Source organism: Rutidosis leptorrhynchoides, chromosome 5, assembly GCF_046630445.1.
Source record: "Rutidosis leptorrhynchoides isolate AG116_Rl617_1_P2 chromosome 5, CSIRO_AGI_Rlap_v1, whole genome shotgun sequence".
Taxonomy (NCBI): Eukaryota; Viridiplantae; Streptophyta; class Magnoliopsida; order Asterales; family Asteraceae; genus Rutidosis; species Rutidosis leptorrhynchoides.
In genome coordinates, this window is record NC_092337.1 from 259,595,759 (window position 1) to 259,613,146 (window position 17,388).

At 34.0% G+C, this 17,388-nt stretch overlaps 1 protein-coding gene across 1 annotated transcript; it reads right to left on the minus strand.

Moving 5' to 3' along the window:
• Window positions 1-5,690: 5,690 nt before the first annotated feature.
• LOC139849364 (uncharacterized) lies at window positions 5,691-6,290 on the minus strand. Its single transcript, XM_071839023.1, has one exon. The coding sequence runs from the start codon at window positions 6,288-6,290 to the stop codon at window positions 5,691-5,693; it is 600 nt and encodes a 199-aa protein (XP_071695124.1).
• Between the last annotated feature and the right edge of the window lie 11,098 nt (window positions 6,291-17,388).

A 17,388-nucleotide genomic window follows, 5' to 3' on the forward strand; every position in this document is an offset into this window, starting at 1 on the left:
TTCATCTTTTGTTTGTTATTTAAAACCCAATCTTTTACTGTATCATATTTACTTTAATCTGAATTTATTCCCTTCATCTACCTTAAACTTATGTCATAAAATTCCTTTCTTAACTTCTTAATCAATGGCTATTTATAATGTTGAAGATGTTCCAAGCAAAATTTCTTCGATGTACCTCGATCGTGTCAGAATTGCTTTTCCCAAATTTTTTGGTGCCGATGCTATTGTTCCAGGCCCACATGATCGTGCCTGTCCCCCTCCTATTGGAAAGGTTGCTATTTACGGCCGTGCTTTGTACTTTTCGTACCTTCGTATTCCTTTTACCAAATTTTACCTAGATGGTTGCTGCTTTTATGGTGTTAGCGTTGGACAATTTGAGCCTATGTCCATTCATAAGATCATGTTGTTCGAGATGTATTGTATGGCTCGAGATATTACCCCTTCTGTTCGTATTTTTTCTAATCTTGCAACCATAAATCGTTATGATAAAGGATGGTTTTGTCTTACTTTGGATGGGTTTTTGCTTAATTCTGGTGAGACAAATGAGAATTGGCAGAGTACATTCTTCTTTATTAATAGCGAAGTTATCCCCAATGAGTGCCTGCAAGCTAGCTATTGGCGTACATCGCTTGATCCTCCCAAAGTTATTCATCCAAGGTTAACATCTAAAGAACGAAAAGTATTAAATGTGATTAAAAAAGAGAAGATTCCAAACCGTCATTATCCAGAACATATGCTCTCTCTATGCTCCCTTAATGCTGAATGGGATGCAGAAACACGCGGTTGTGCCATTGTTATGGTGAAAAATAAAGGTATAATTTGATTAAGATTTGGTTATCTATTGTTATTATCTGTATAATAAATAATAAATAATAATTACTGTGTTCTTATGTTTTTTAATGATTACTCCGCTCGTCGCTCTGCGTTACACCAGATTTAATGATCTGTAATTTAGATCTGAAAAATTGGCTGATCAGACGCTCGAAAATAGTTTGTGTGAAAATGAGCTTGAAGATGAGGATGATGCTCCTTTAAATCGAGCAAATTCGAGGAAACGCCGTGCTGCTGGTAACTTCTCTTTTGAATCAATAGCAGAAGAAAACCTTTATTGCTTTTTCCATATGCCTAGCAATGGTGGCTATTATAATGTTGATCCTGATAAATATGCAATATTGAATTGTGAATCTTCTTTTCTGGATTGGAAAAACTTCTTGAATAACAACTGTTATTTTAATTCAGCCCTAGCAGCGAGAGAAGAAGCACAGAAGAAACTTGCTCTTCCGCCTCCCGCTCAGCGTAGCAGAATAGGGGAAAGCAGTTCACAAATAAGCATTCCCAACTTAGATACTACTGGCTTAACAACTCTCTTAGCTGGTCCTCCTGGTAATTATGAGAAATTTTATGAAGTATCTTGAAGCGATGTTGTCGCCTTCACTTATTAAATTCTTTGAGAGTTTATCTGATGGTGATGCTCGAAAATGTCAAGCACAGGGCATTATTTGGAATATTGTATCTGAATTCAATAATTTGAAGCGTTTGGAGCACTATGATCAAATACATCGTGACAAATCGGAAAAAATTAAAAAAAAGCAGAGGCACTGAAAATTGCCCAACTTGAACTAGAGGCTGCTGTTGCCGCTAAAAATGCTGCAGAGGCGCGCTATGTTCAAATGGCAACAAAGGAAAAATGTTATGTGCATAAAATTGATACTCTAACTCGGTCTGAAATATCCTTAACTCAATCTGAAACATCGTTGAAGGAACAACTGGAGAAGGTATTCCAAAAATTGTGAAGAATGCTTTCACTTCTGAGAAGTTAACTAAGCCGTTCAACGAATTTATAACTGTTGCTTTGGACGCTGACCGGATACGATTTCTTGAGAGATTGAAAGATGATATACCTGATTTTCCAAAGTCATTGCCGGAATCTCTTATATCTCAATTGAAGCCAAATACCGAAGATAGACTTAAAGTGCTTGGTGATGAAATAGAACATCTGTCTTTTATTGAATTAGAGAATTTGTGTAATAATGCTGCTACATCGGTAGAAGATGTTCTAAATTTGAAGTTATAATCTGTATTGCTTTTGTTATCTGTTAATTATATAATGTATATAAATGTTTTTTACTTTGCTGATAATTTTGTCAAAGCTTTACATGTTTGATTTGAACAATCAAAATTATGACTAGTCATATACTGTTTGTATAATTTTTATGTCATGACGGTCGTAGATACATTCTATTGTCTGGATGTTCAGTGGATTTCTATGTTTATCCACTGCCATTTCAACCTTTTGTTTATGATTGAACTTCTGCCACCGAGGAAAAAACTTCTCTTTTGTGGGTAGGGATGTCACACTGTGTTGTGACATCTGATATAAAATCCTTGGCCGGATAAAAATTATGAATAGTATGTCATAAGAAATATTTCTGAATTCTTATTTCTTTAAAGAAATTTTTACATTTATGATTGCATCTCATGCTCTAAATAGTTGATCAAGCTATTCAAACATGCAATACTACGCATAAAATTTCTTTAAATTCATTGCATTCCATGTTCGTGGAATTTCTTCGCCGGAGGGCGCTGAAAGGGTATATGACCCATTAGGATGTGCCTTTGTAATTTTATATGGGCTTTCCCATCGTGGCCCCAACTTCCTTTGTTTTTCTTGCCTACTCGCCTCATTATCTCTTAACACTAGGTCCCCCTCCTTGAATTGCACATATCTGACCCGCTTGTTATAATATTTTGCCATTTTCTGTTTTGCATCCGCTTGATGGATGGCGGCCATGATTCCCCTTTCTTCCAATAAATTCAAGTTTTCACGTAAAATGGGTGAATTATTTTCTGTATCAAATGCCAAAATCCTTTGTGTTGGTACACGGATTTCAGCTGGTATCACTGCCTCAGTGCCATATACCAAACTGAATGTCACCCGTGCTCCGTTTTGGCATTGTGCAGTGAGCCCACAATACATATGGCACTTCATCTACCCACTTAGTCTGACTCAAACCTAACCTAGCCTTTATGACGGCTACAATTTCTTTATTTATCACTTCGACCTGCCCATTGGCCTGTGGGTGGGCAACTGAGGTAAATGTTTGTTTGATATTTAGTTCTTCACACCAACTTTTGAAGGGGTTATCTGCAAACTATTTTCCATTGTCACTGACAATTTTATTCGGTAATCCATATCTGCACACAATATCGCTCCACACGAATTTTTTGATATTCTCACCAGTTATTTTAGCTAATACCTTCGCCTCAACCCACTTACTGAAGAAATCAATTGCAACAACCAAAAATTTTGTATTTCCTACACTTCTTGGGAAGGGGCCTACTATGTCAATTGCCCATTTACAAAATGGCCATGCCGATGATACTGAAATTAAATCATACTTAGGTAAACGCTGTACGGTTCCATGCTGCTGGCAGGCATCACCTGTCTTAATTACGTCCGTTGTATCTTTGTAAATTGACTACCAATAATACCCTTGTTGCATAATCTGTCCAACTATAGTTCTATAATCGAAATGCTTTGCACATAATCCCTCATGCATTTCCTTGACTACATCAATTGCTTGCTATGGTGTTAAACACCTTAAATTTGGTCCACTGAAGGATTTTCTATAAAGTATTCCATTTTCCAGGACGTAAAGTGCTGCACTAACTGTTATCCGTCTTGCTTCCATGGCATCTGTTGGCAATGTTCCGTCCTGTAAATATTTTACATAGGGGGTTATCCAATATGATTCCTTTTCTTTAAATGTTGCAACCACTATCTTTTCATCAACCGTTATCTTTTAAGAGCTCCACCAAAACTTTCTTGTGCAAATGATCAAATGTTAATGTTGCTAATTTGCTCAAAACATCTGCCTTCTTGTTTTTATTTCTTGGTATCTGCACGACCTCTAAGGTTTCGAAATGTTTTCATATTTTCTCAACTAATTGCAAATACTGTTTCATAGAGGCGTCTTTGGCTTCAAACGCTCCATTAACCTGTTGTGCTACAATTTGAGAATCGACATATGCACGCAAATGTTTTATTCCCATTTTTGACGCTATGCGGAGGCCGAAAAGCAATGCTTCATATTCTGCTTCATTATTAGATGCATAGAAGCAAAACCTCAATGCATACGTATGCTCCTCACCCTCTGGGCTAGTAAGTACTAACCCTGCACCAACACCTTCCTCACTTGATGCACCATCAGTGTGCAACTCCCAAACATGATTACTAGCTGTAACGTTTGGCGGATGATCGACCTTTTCTGTTGTTTCTAATAAAAAATCTGCCAAAATATTACCTTTGCTGCATGTCGAGGCAAAAAATTTATTTCATATTCTCCCAATTCAATTGCCCATTTTGCTAGTCGTCCTGATGACTCTGGATTTCTCAAAATATGTTTTATCGGCTGGTCTGTCATTACCTGGATTGAAAGTGCCTGAAAATATCGCCTGAGTTGCCTAGCTGTGTGTGTTAAAGCATACACCAATTTTTCAATTGGTGGATAGTTAACTTCACTCTATTGCAATACTTTACTGACAAAGTATATAGGCATTTGTATTCCCTTTCGTTCTGTAATCAAGACTGAACTGATGGCCTCTGTGGAAGCAGCCAAATACAAAATTAACGTTTCTCCTTCTATTGGTGCAGTTAAAGTAGGTAATTCTTTCAAGAGTTGCTTAATATCCTGAAATGCTTTTTCTGCTTCCTCTGTCCACTTAAAATCTTTTTTGTTCAAACAGCTTTTTAAAACCTTCATAAATGGTAACGATCGATCTGCTGCTCTTGATAGAAACCTTGTTAAAGCTGATAATCGTCCATTCAGGCTTTGAACTTCTTTCTTTGTTTTAGGAGATACCATATTTTCAATTGCTTGAATCTTTTTTGGATTAGCCTTGATTCCCCACTCTGTAACAATATAACCTAAGAATTTACCTTCTTCTACACCAAAAGTGCACTTCTTAGAATTCAATTTCATATTGACCTTTCGTAATGATTCAAACATTTCAAGAGTATCTCTGAGCATGCTGTCTTCTGTATGGCTCTTGATAACAATGTCATCAACATAGGCTTCTACATTTTTACCTATTTGATCTTTAAACACTTTATCAATTACGCGTTGATAAGTTGCACCTGCATTTTTTAATCCGAAATGCATCATAATATAGCAGAAAATTCCATCTGGTGTGTGGAATGCTGTTTTATCTTGATCACGTATTGCCATTGGTATTTGATGATATCCCTTGAATGCATCCAAAAAGGATTTAAACTGATGGCCACTTACAGACTCCACTTTCCAATCAATTTCTGGTAAAGGATAATTGTCTTTTGGACATGCTTTATTTAAATCTGTGAAGTCGACACACATCCTCCATGAATTATCTGGCTTTCTTACCATAACCGGGTTTGCTACCCATGTCTGGTATTTTACTTCCCTCAATATTCCAGCATCCACCAATTTTTTAACTTCTTCTTTGAGAAATTTTGTTCGATCCGGAGCCATGCCTCTTTTCTTCTGACACACTGGTGGAATATTAGGATTCACACCAAGCTTATGTTCAGCCACATGACGTGGTACTCCAGTCATATCAGAATCTTGCCATGCAAAAACATCCAAATTTGTGGCTAAGATTTTGTAAAGCTTTTCTCTTGTTGCCTTTATGATTGTGTTTCCAATTATGATTTTCTAATATGGAAACTCTGGATTTGGTGATATAGACCCATCTTCATGAATGATTGGGTTAACAGCTGTTCTGTTTATTTGTACACATTCTATTGGTCTTCTCCGTTCAGCGTACAGCGTGGCGATGCCAGCCGGTGTGGGGAATTTCATCATTACGTGCACCGTTGATGTTACAGCTCCGAATGCCATCATGGCTGATCGTCCTAAAATGACGTTATACTGCGAATTTGCTTTTACGACCAAAAATTCAATATGGGCAGTTCTTTTAAATGGCGTTTTTCCCAATACGATTTCTAAAACTATGCTTCCTTCTGACCATGATGGATCATTAGCAAAGCTTACAAAGGGAACAAATGTGTCCTTTAGCTTTTCCTTAACTCTGTCTGGTAGTTGTATAAAACAATGTTCATACATGATATCTGCTCCTACTCCGGTATCAGTATATATTCCTCCAATAACACAATTTTCTATTCGAGCTTCAATCACTATAGGAGCGTCAGATGGATTTGTGTTAAACATGGAAGGAAAAGCAATCATTTCCTGTTTCCAATCTTCTAACGTTTCTGCTTTTCTTCGCTGTCCGGCTTGCCATGAATGTATCATGTTTGCTTCAATGTGTGTTATCTGACAGTTACGCCTTTTGGTGCTCTTAAAAGTTTAGTGGTTCTTTAGAACGGGTGGCGCCATCTGTTAGTACAATTTTCCGTATAGCGATTGTAAGGTACTAGTACAAAAAACTAGCTGCTCAGCGTGTGGCATATACTGTTGATTGTTGTTTGCTCTCGAGAAATAATCTCTGCAGACCCGGAACACAGATATAAGATCTGTGGGGTGGCCTCAATCAATCTGAGGATCAATCTGAAATTGATCCGTATAGCGTAATGCTGCTAAGCGGCTAATGTATGTTTAGAGTGAGAAAGAACTGTGTGAAAGAGAAAGTGTACTTCTCTCTGACTGAAGTTCAGATCAGAAATGATGTGAAATGTGGTGACCCAGGGGGTCTATTTATAGGTGTAGAATGTCCGAAATTCACGGGATACACGTGTCAATCGATGAATGGTTCTGTTACGTGAAGTATCCGGAATGTTGGTGGCGTGTACTGATGTGGCTGCGTGCCGTTTGTGAAGACCCGTCCTAATCCATTCGGACGAAGTCCATATCGATTATAAATGATTCACAACAGTTGATTACATCGCGAGGTATTTGACCTCTATATGATACATTTTACAAACATTGCATTCAATTTTAAAAGACAATCTTTCTTTACAACGAAAATTGACGGCATGCATACCATTTCAGTATATATCCAACTATAATTGACTTAATAATAATCTTGATGAACTCGACGACTTAAATGCAACGTCTTTTGAAATATGCCATGAATGACTCCAAGTAATGTTTCTAAAATGAGCAAATGCACAGCGGAAGATTTCTTTCATACCTGAGAATAAACATGCTTTAAAGTGTCAACCAAAAGGTTGGTGAGTTCATTAGTTTAACATAAATAATCACTTCATAATTTTAATAGACCACAAGATTTCATATTTCCATTTCTCATAAACATACGTCCCATGCATAGAGACAAAAATATCATTCATATGGATTGAACACCTGGTAATCGACATTCACAATATGCATATAAGAATATCCCCATCATTCAGGGATCCTCCTTCGGACATGATATAAATTTCGAAGTACTAAAGCATCCGGTACTTTGGATGGGGCTTGTTGGGCCCGAATCCTATACCCACCTGTAATGTACATGCGATATCTTTTAAATACACTACACCTTTCTCGTGTATGAAATCATCTTTCATAAATCTTAGTAACCGTACACATATCTCGTGCACAAAAATAACATACACATAACCTGTGTATAAATCTTTCTCTCGATACATAACATTCATATCAATTGGTGGCAATTATCATGTCCACATAATTCAATGGTGGTAATTATCATGTCCACATAATTCAATGGTGGCAATTATCATGTCCACATAATTCAACAATAATCCGCAGAACTTCTGTCTGCATAATAATTCATTCGAGGAATGTTTTGCTTGTGTCTATCTCGTCAAACATTTATAAAAGCATTTCATGTATTCGCAGTTCAGAATATATTTCAAAAGCATTTAATAAAGCAGTTGTAAAAACAACGCATGTATTCTCAGTTCCATAAATATAAAGAGTAAAAGGGAGCAAATGAAACTCACCATACGATATTTTGTAGTAAAAATATTCATACGAAGAAACTGAACAATGCAGGGTTGGCCTCCGACTCACGAACAAAACTCATAATTTTCTAGGCTTTAAACCATTTTAAAACACAACTTGAAAATACTCGACTTGCAAATCTCCCGAGTAACCTCGTCGTAGTATTTCATATTTTGTATCTCTTAAGGGAAATAATAATAATAATAATAATAATAATAATAATAATAATAATAATAATAATAATAATAATACGGAGGGTAATAATAAGGTAGAAATATGTGTGTGTGTGTGTGTGCGCGTAATGATCAAAAATTGCATATGGGTGTTTTATAACTAAACAAACGGGACATGCGCCTACCTCTATATCCATCGCTCTCCATCTATCGACATCTATCACCATCTATCTATCTATTGGTATATAGTAAAAAAAAAATGCCACTTGTTAAATGAAAAGATTATCAAACTGCTACCCTTGTTTCTTTTGTCACGGGAATAATAAAAAAAAATTGTATCGAGTCCCACTTATTTGTTTCTACATGTCGACATCTTTCTTTTCTATGTTTAATATTTAATGCTTTATTTATTCTTACGTTTAATTAGTGGGCTAGATGTGTTTGACCACATCTAATGTGGAATATGGGATTGTGAGGTTAGTGAGGTTAGTGACCACAAGTTCTTAACTACTCAAATATATTTTTCAATTTAACATAAAGAAAACAAAGTTTTACGTTTTATGATAAACCAAATAAAAAAAAATATCACTACGTAAATTAAAAACCTTGTTATAAATTAAAAACCCATAATTAATTAACGTATTTAAGTTTAAAAGTCTATGTACAATCATTGAGTTTAAAGTATTTTTTTTTTAAACAAAAAAAAAATGCTTTTGTCATCAACTTTCAGTTGTTAGAAATATTTAGGAATAAGTTATGCTTATGTCCTAGTGTTAGAAAATAAATTTTTTTCTTAAATTAGCGTTTAGTACGGAGTATTAATCAATTTAGTAAGTTATAAAGTTACGTGGCTATTTAATTAAATTAAGTATTAAATTATTAAGTTTCTTTTTTTTATGCTATGTGAATCACTGAATGCGTATGTGTAAGTCGGGTGAAGAGGAGGATTTCGCGCTGTTTATAATAATTGACGGGTAAAAGTATAAATAAAAAGACTAAAATCTATGTTATGTTTATAAAGACTAAAATCAATTTCAAAATTAATACTACATATACTTTTTATGAAATGTATAGTTAAATATATTATAGACTATTTACTTTATATAAATATTAAATTCTCGATTGAAATCTTAATAATACTTCGCATTATGTATGAATTATAAACTATTTATTGAGTGAAAGCAATACCATAAATGATTCAACCTCTCATTACTTATAATGTCAACAGTGAACTTATATGTATACAACACAATAATAACAACAACAACAACAACAACAACAATAAAACTCAATACCACATAAGTGGTGTTAGTAATTTATTTATGTATGAGTGATCAATAGCAAGTGATCTTAGCTTAAGAACAAATTGAAGTAGTTATGGAAAGAATTAGATGATTAGATGAAGGGTGCAAGTGGGTTTTTGGGTTATGGTGTTCAAGATGAAGTTATATATAATACTACTAATAAATAAAATAATATAATAATAATAATAACATAGTAAAAATCTAATGTGATGAGGAGAAGAAAACAAAATCCAAATAGTAACTTAAATCCATAATTTGTGCAAGTTGATGGAATGAAAACACATGAATGGATTCAGTTGATCAAATATGCATTATATATTGAAAAGAAACAAGAAAAAGTAAATCAAGTGTCAATTAGACACAGTAATGTATTGTGTTTTAACTCAATTCACGGATCATTTAGTAGTAATGCCAAAATGAAAATAAAAACAATTTTTAATATAATATATCTATAAAATTTTAAAACGTGTTTATACAATAGTAGTCTTTAAATATCTACCGAAAGTTTTAATAGGGATAGTATTTTGTAGTCCGTTGCTAATCAGTAGTGGATAAAAGTCTTCGGAAAAAATTCCAAATTTTTATATTAACTATATTTATTTATTTTAGTCATTATGGTATAAAATTGGTCATCAATTGTTTTAAAATTATTAAATAAAATTTAAATCATTGTCCGCTCTCGATTCCCGGGTAAAATATAAAAAGTTCTAAAATTTAACAAATAGCTCCTAAATACATTTTTACTAAGCCTATAATTTATAAAATTCATTTTTTGGATCACCGTTTATTTTAAAATCACATAAGTTCCCTTTTAACTCATTTACTATTAATCGAATGATAATTGAGCGTTACCGTCGTTTACTAAATAACTTCGAAATCTTATATATATATTCTATATACTTTATTTATATATATATATAGATACTTTTTAATATTTTATTATTATTTTACATAATTAATTACAACAATTACAATATATATAATATTTCATATTATATATATATATATATATATATATATATATATATATATATATATATATATATATATATATATATATATATATATATATATATATATATATATGCATATCTATTTACAAGTAATCGTGTCGTGAATCGTCGGGAATAGTCAAAGGGTAATTGTATTCATGAAAACAAGTTCAAAAATTTTAAGACTCAATTTAACAGACTTTGCTTATCGTGTCGGAACATATAAAGATTAAGTTTAAATTTGGTCGAAAATTCCCGGGTCATCACAGTACCTACCCGTTAAAGAAATTTCGTCCCGAAATTTGAGTGAGGTGGTCATGGCTAACAATAAAAATGTTTTTATGACGAATATGAGTTGATTACTAGAGTTTTATCATTACCGAGTAATATAGATTAAACGATTCGGTTACTTGAAGCGTACGAGTGAAGCTATCGCAAAAGATTGAAATAGGAAAAGTAAAGATTCGTCTTAACTTTTGACAGAGTCAGGGTTGAATTCCGGAATTCAAGGGATTTAAAGAAAATCTTCGAAATCTAAAAGATTTGATTCTTCGGTGAATAAGGAAATTAAGATCTCTCTAATTAAATACGGTGATCTGCCTCGATTACTCTGTCTAATATTTCCATTATAAATTTACCTTTCCCGTTCCATTAGTTTTCACCACTTCTATACCTTCTTTCACAGTTCATATATCCAAAAGATTATCATAATGCTTAATCCGGTTCTAATCCTTGTTCTTATTCTGACTATCGCAATGATCATTCTTCTTTTCCAACTCCCACCGGAAGAATCTGTTTATTTCTACTATGCTCTAGGGATTATTGTATTTATAATCCTCCTGTGTCTTTATATTGCTATACGCACTGATATCCACAGTTTGTAATTTCAGTGTTGTTGTTGGGCTTTATATTTTCCCTTATATATCGGAGCTTCATGCTCTTGTTTTCTCTTCCCGACTTTAATCAAGCGAATAATGGTCCAGAATTCGCAGGTTATGAAGTTTTAAATGAACATGACTAATGTTCTAAGAGAGAAATTGTAATAGCACGATCTTAATTGGTTAAATTACCAAAGTTCAAGAGAAAAGATAGAACTATCAAGATAATATGTTATTGATATGTTCAGAAGTTAAGCAGAATGAAAGAGTTATGTAACATGGCACATGATGACGTTATAATCTGTGAATCATCACGTTTCATTAGAAACTCAGCATGACTTACTGTAATATAATCACGTTGATCAAGTGTCATTATATTATACTAACTCATGCATCAGTTCCCAACATTACTTCAATAACTTTCATATTTTAAGTGAAATGTCCCGTTCTTATTGATTAAAAACGTTCCATATTAATTGATTTCGTTGCGAGGTTTTGACCTCTATATGAGACGTTTTTCAAAGACTGCATTCATTTTAAAACAAACCATAACCTTTATTTTATCAATAAAGGTTTAAAAAGCTTTACGTAGATTATCAAATAGTGATAATCTAAAATACCCTGTTTACACACGACCATTACATAATGGTTTACAATACAAATATGTTACAACAAAATAAGTTTCTTGAATGCAGTTTTTACATAATATCATACAAGCATGGACTCCAAATCTCGTCCTTATTTAAGTATGCGACAGCGGAAGCTCTTAATAATCACCTGAGAATAAACATGCTTAAAACGTCAACAAAAATGTTGGTGAGTTATAGGTTTAACCTATATATATCAAATCATAATAATAGACCACAAGATTTCATATTTCAATACACACCCCATACATAGAGATAAAAATCATTCATATGGTGAACACCTGGTAACCGACATTAACAAGATGCATATATAAGAATATCCCCATCATTCCGGGACACCCTTCGGATATGATATAAATTTCGAAGTACTAAAGCATCCGGTACTTTGGATGGGGTTTGTTAGGCCCAATAGATCTATCTTTATGATTCGCGTCAATTAGGGTGCCTGTTCCCTAATTCTTAGATTACCAGACTTAATAAAAAGGGGCATATTCGATTTCGATAATTCAACCATAGAATGTAGTTTCACGTACTTGTGTCTATTTTGTAAATCATTTATAAAACCTGATTTGCTTTCTCATCCTAAAAAATATTAGATTTTAAAAGTGGGACTATAACTCACTTTCACAGATTTTTACTTCGTCGGAAAGTAAGACTTGGCCACTGGTTGATTCACGAACCTATAACAATATATACATATATATCAAAGTATGTTCAAAATATATTTACAACACTTTTAATATATTTTGATGTTTTAAGTTTATTAAGTCAGCTGTCCTCGTTAGTAACCTACAACTAGTTGTCCACAGTTAGATGTACAGAAATAAATCGATAAATATTATCTTGAATCAATCCACGACCCAGTGTATACGTATTTCGGTATTGATCACAACTCAAACTATATATATTTTGGAATCAACCTCAACCCTGTATAGCTAACTCCAACATTCACATATAGAGTGTCTATGGTTATTCCGAAATATATATAGATGTGTCGACATGATAGGTCGAAACATTGGATACGTGTCTATGGTATCTCAAGATTACATAATATACAATACAAGTTGATTAAGTTATGGTTGGAATAGATTTGTTACCAATTTTCACGTAGCTAAGATGAGAAAAATTATCCAATCTTGTTTTACCCATAACTTCTTCATTTTAAATCCGTTTTGAGTGAATCAAATTGCTATGGTTTCATATTGAACTCTATTTTATGAATCTAAACAGAAAAAGTATAGGTTTATAGTCGGAAAAATAAGTTACAAGTCGTTTTTGTAAAGGTAGTCATTTCAGTCGAAATAACGACGTCTAGATGACCATTTTAGAAAACATACTTCCACTTTGAGTTTACCCATAATTTTTGGATATAGTTTCATGTTCATAATAAAAATCATTTTCTCAGAATAACAACTTTTAAATCAAAGTTTATCATAGTTTTTAATTAACTAACCCAAAACAGCCCGCGGTGTTACTACGACGGCGTAAATCCGGTTTTACGGTGTTTTTCGTGTCTCCAGGTTTTAAATCATTAAGTTAGCATATCATATAGATATAGAACATGTGTTTAGTTGATTTTAAAAGTAAAGTTAGAAGGATTAACTTTTGTTTGCGAACAAGTTTAGAATTAACTAAACTATGTTCTAGTGATTACAAGTTTAAACCTTCGAATAAGATAGCTTTATATGTATGAATTGAATGATGTTATGAACATCATTACTACCTTAAGTTCCTTGGATAAACCTACTGGAAAAGTGAAAAATGGATCTAGCTTCAACGGATCCTTGGATGGCTCGAAGTTCTTGAAGCAGAATCATGACACGAAAACAAGTTCAAGTAAGATCATCACTTGAAATAAGATTGTTATAGTTATAGAAATTGAACTAAAGTTTGAATATGATTATTACCTTGTATTAGAATGATAACCTACTGTAAGAAACAAAGATTTCTTGAGGTTGGATGATCACCTTACAAGATTGGAAGTGAGCTAGCAAACTTGAAAGTATTCTTGATTTTATGTAACTAGAACTTGTAGAATATATGAAGAACACTTGGAACTTGAAGATAGAACTTGAGAGAGATCAATTAGATGAAGAAAATTGAAGAATGAAAGTGTTTGTAGGTGTTTTTGGTCGTTGGTGTATGGATTAGATATAAAGGATATGTAATTTTGTTTTCATGTAAATAAGTCATGAATGATTACTCATATTTTTGTAATTTTATGAGATATTTCATGCTAGTTGCCAAATGATGGTTCCCACATGTGTTAGGTGACTCACATGGGCTGCTAAGAGCTGATCATTGGAGTGTATATACCAATAGTACATACATCTAAAAGCTGTGTATTGTACGAGTACGAATACGGGTGCATACGAGTAGAATTGTTGATGAAACTGAACGAGGATGTAATTGTAAGCATTTTTGTTAAGTAGAAGTATTTTGATAAGTGTATTGAAGTCTTTCAAAAGTGTATAAATACATATTAAAACACTACATGTATATACATTTTAACTGAGTCGTTAAGTCATCGTTAGTCGTTACATGTAAGTGTTGTTTTGAAACCTTTAGGTTAACGATCTTGTTAAATGTTGTTAACCCAATGTTTATAATATCAAATGAGATTTTAAATTATTATATTATCATGATATTATCTTGTATGAATATCTCTTAATATGATATATATACATTAAATGTCTTTACAACGATAATCGTTACATATATGTCTCGTTTAAAAATCATTAAGTTAGTAGTCTTGTTTTTACATATGTAGTTCATTGTTAATATACTTAATGATATGTTTACTTATCATAGTATCATGTTAACTATATATATATATCCATATATATGTCATCATATAGTTTTTTACAAGTTTTAACATTCGTGAATCACCGGTCAACTTGGGTGGTCAATTGTCTATATGAAACCTATTTCAATTAATCAAGTCTTAACAAGTTTGATTTCTTAACATGTTGAAAACATTTAATCATGTAAATATCAATCTCAATTAATATATATAAACATGGAAAAGTTCGGGTCACTACAGTACCTACCCGTTAAATAAATTTCGTCCCGAAATTTTAAACAGTTGAAGGTGTTGACGAATCTTCTAGAAATAGATGCGGGTATTTCTTCTTCATCTGATCTTCACGCTCCCAGGTGAACTCGGGTCCTCTACGAGCATTCCATCGAACCTTAACAATTGGTATCTTGTTTTGCTTAAGTCTTTTAACCTCACGATCCATTATTTCGACGGGTTCTTCGATGAATTGAAGTTTTTCGTTGATTTGGATTTCATCTAACGGAATAGTGAGATCTTCTTTAGCAAAACATTTCTTCAAATTCGAGACGTGGAAAGTGTTATGTACAGCCGCGAGTTGTTGAGGTAACTCAAGTATGTAAGCTACTGGTCCGACACGATCAATAATCTTGAATGGTCCAAACCTTGGATTTAATTTCCCTCGTTTACCAAATCGAACAACGCCTTTCCAAGGTGCAACTTTAAGCATGACCATCTCTCCAATTTCAAATTCTATATCTTTTCTTTTAATGTCAGCGTAGCTCTTTTGTCGACGTTGGGCGGTTTTCAACCGTTGTTGAATTTGGATGATCTTCTCGGTAGTTTCTTGTATAATCTCCGGACCCGTAATCTGTCTATCCCCCACTTCACTCCAACAAATCGGAGACCTGCACTTTCTACCATAAAGTGCTTCAAACGGCGCCATCTCAATGCTTGAATGGTAGCTGTTGTTGTAGGAAAATTCTGCTAATGGTAGATGTCGATCCCAACTGTTTCTGAAATCAATAACACATGCTCGTAGCATGTCTTCAAGCGTTTGTATCATCCTTTCGCTCTGCCCATCAGTTTGTGGATGATAGGCAGTACTCATGTCTAGACGAGTTCCTAATGCTTGCTGTAATGTCTGCCAGAATCTTGAAATAAATCTACCATCCCTATCAGAGATAATAGAGATTGGTATTCCATGTCTGGAGATGACTTCCTTCAAATACAGTCGTGCTAACTTCTCCATCTTGTCATCTTCTCTTATTGGCAGGAAGTGTGCTGATTTGGTGAGACGATCAACTATTACCCAAATAGTATCAAAACCACTTGCAGTCCTTGGCAATTTAGTGATGAAATCCATGGTAATGTTTTCCCATTTCCATTCCGGGATTTCGGGTTGTTGAAGTAGACCTGATGGTTTCTGATGCTCAGCTTTGACCTTAGAACACGTCAAACATTCTCCTACATATTTAGCAACATCGGCTTTCATACCCGGCCACCAAAAATGTTTCTTGAGATCCTTGTACATCTTCCCCATTCCAGGATGTATTGAGTATCTGGTTTTATGAGCTTCTCTAAGTACCATTTCTCTCATATCTCCAAATTTTGGTACCCAAATCCTTTCAGCCCTATACCGGGTTCCGTCTTCCCGAATATTAAGATGCTTCTCCGATCCCTTGGGTATTTCATCCTTTAAATTTCCCTCTTTTAAAACTCCTTGTTGCGCCTCCTTTATTTGAGTAGTAAGGTTATTATGAATCATTATATTCATAGATTTTACTCGAATGGGTTCTCTGTCCTTCCTGCTCAAGGCATCGGCTACCACATTCGCCTTCCCCGGGTGGTAACAAATCTCAAAGTCGTAATCATTCAACAATTCAATCCACCTACGCTGCCTCATATTCAGTTGTTTCTGATTAAATATGTGTTGAAGACTTTTGTGGTCGGTATATATAATACTTTTGACCCCATATAAGTAGTGCCTCCAAGTCTTTAATGCAAAAACAACCGCGCCTAATTCCAAATCATGCGTCGTATAATTTTGTTCGTGAATCTTCAATTGTCTAGATGCATAAGCAATCACCTTCGTTCATTGCATTAATACACAACCGAGACCTTGCTTTGATGCGTCACAATAAATCACAAAATCATCATTCCCTTCAGGCAATGACAATATAGGTGCCGTAGTTAGCTTTTTCTTCAATTACAGAAACGCTTTCTCTTGTTCATCATTCCATTCAAATTTCTTCCCTTTATGCGTTAATGCAGTCAAGGGTTTTGCTATTCTGGAAAAGTCTTGGATGAACCTTCTGTAGTAACCAGCTAGTCCTAAAAACTGGCGTATGTGTTTCGGAGTTTTCGGGGTTTCCCACTTTTCAACAGTTTCTATCTTTGCCGGATCCACCTTAATACCTTCTTTGTTCACTATGTGACCGAGGAATTGAACTTCTTCCAACCAAAATGCACACTTTGAAAACTTAGCGTACAATTCTTCCTTCCTCAATACTTCTAACACCTTTCTCAAATGTTCACCGTGTTCTTGGTCATTCTTTGAGTAAATAAGTATGTCATCAATGAAAACAATGACAAACTTGTCAAGGTATGGTCCACACACTCGGTTCATAAGGTCCATGAACACAGTTGGTGCATTAGTTAAACCAAACGGCATGACCATAAACTCGTAATGACCGTAACGTGTTCTGAAAGCAGTC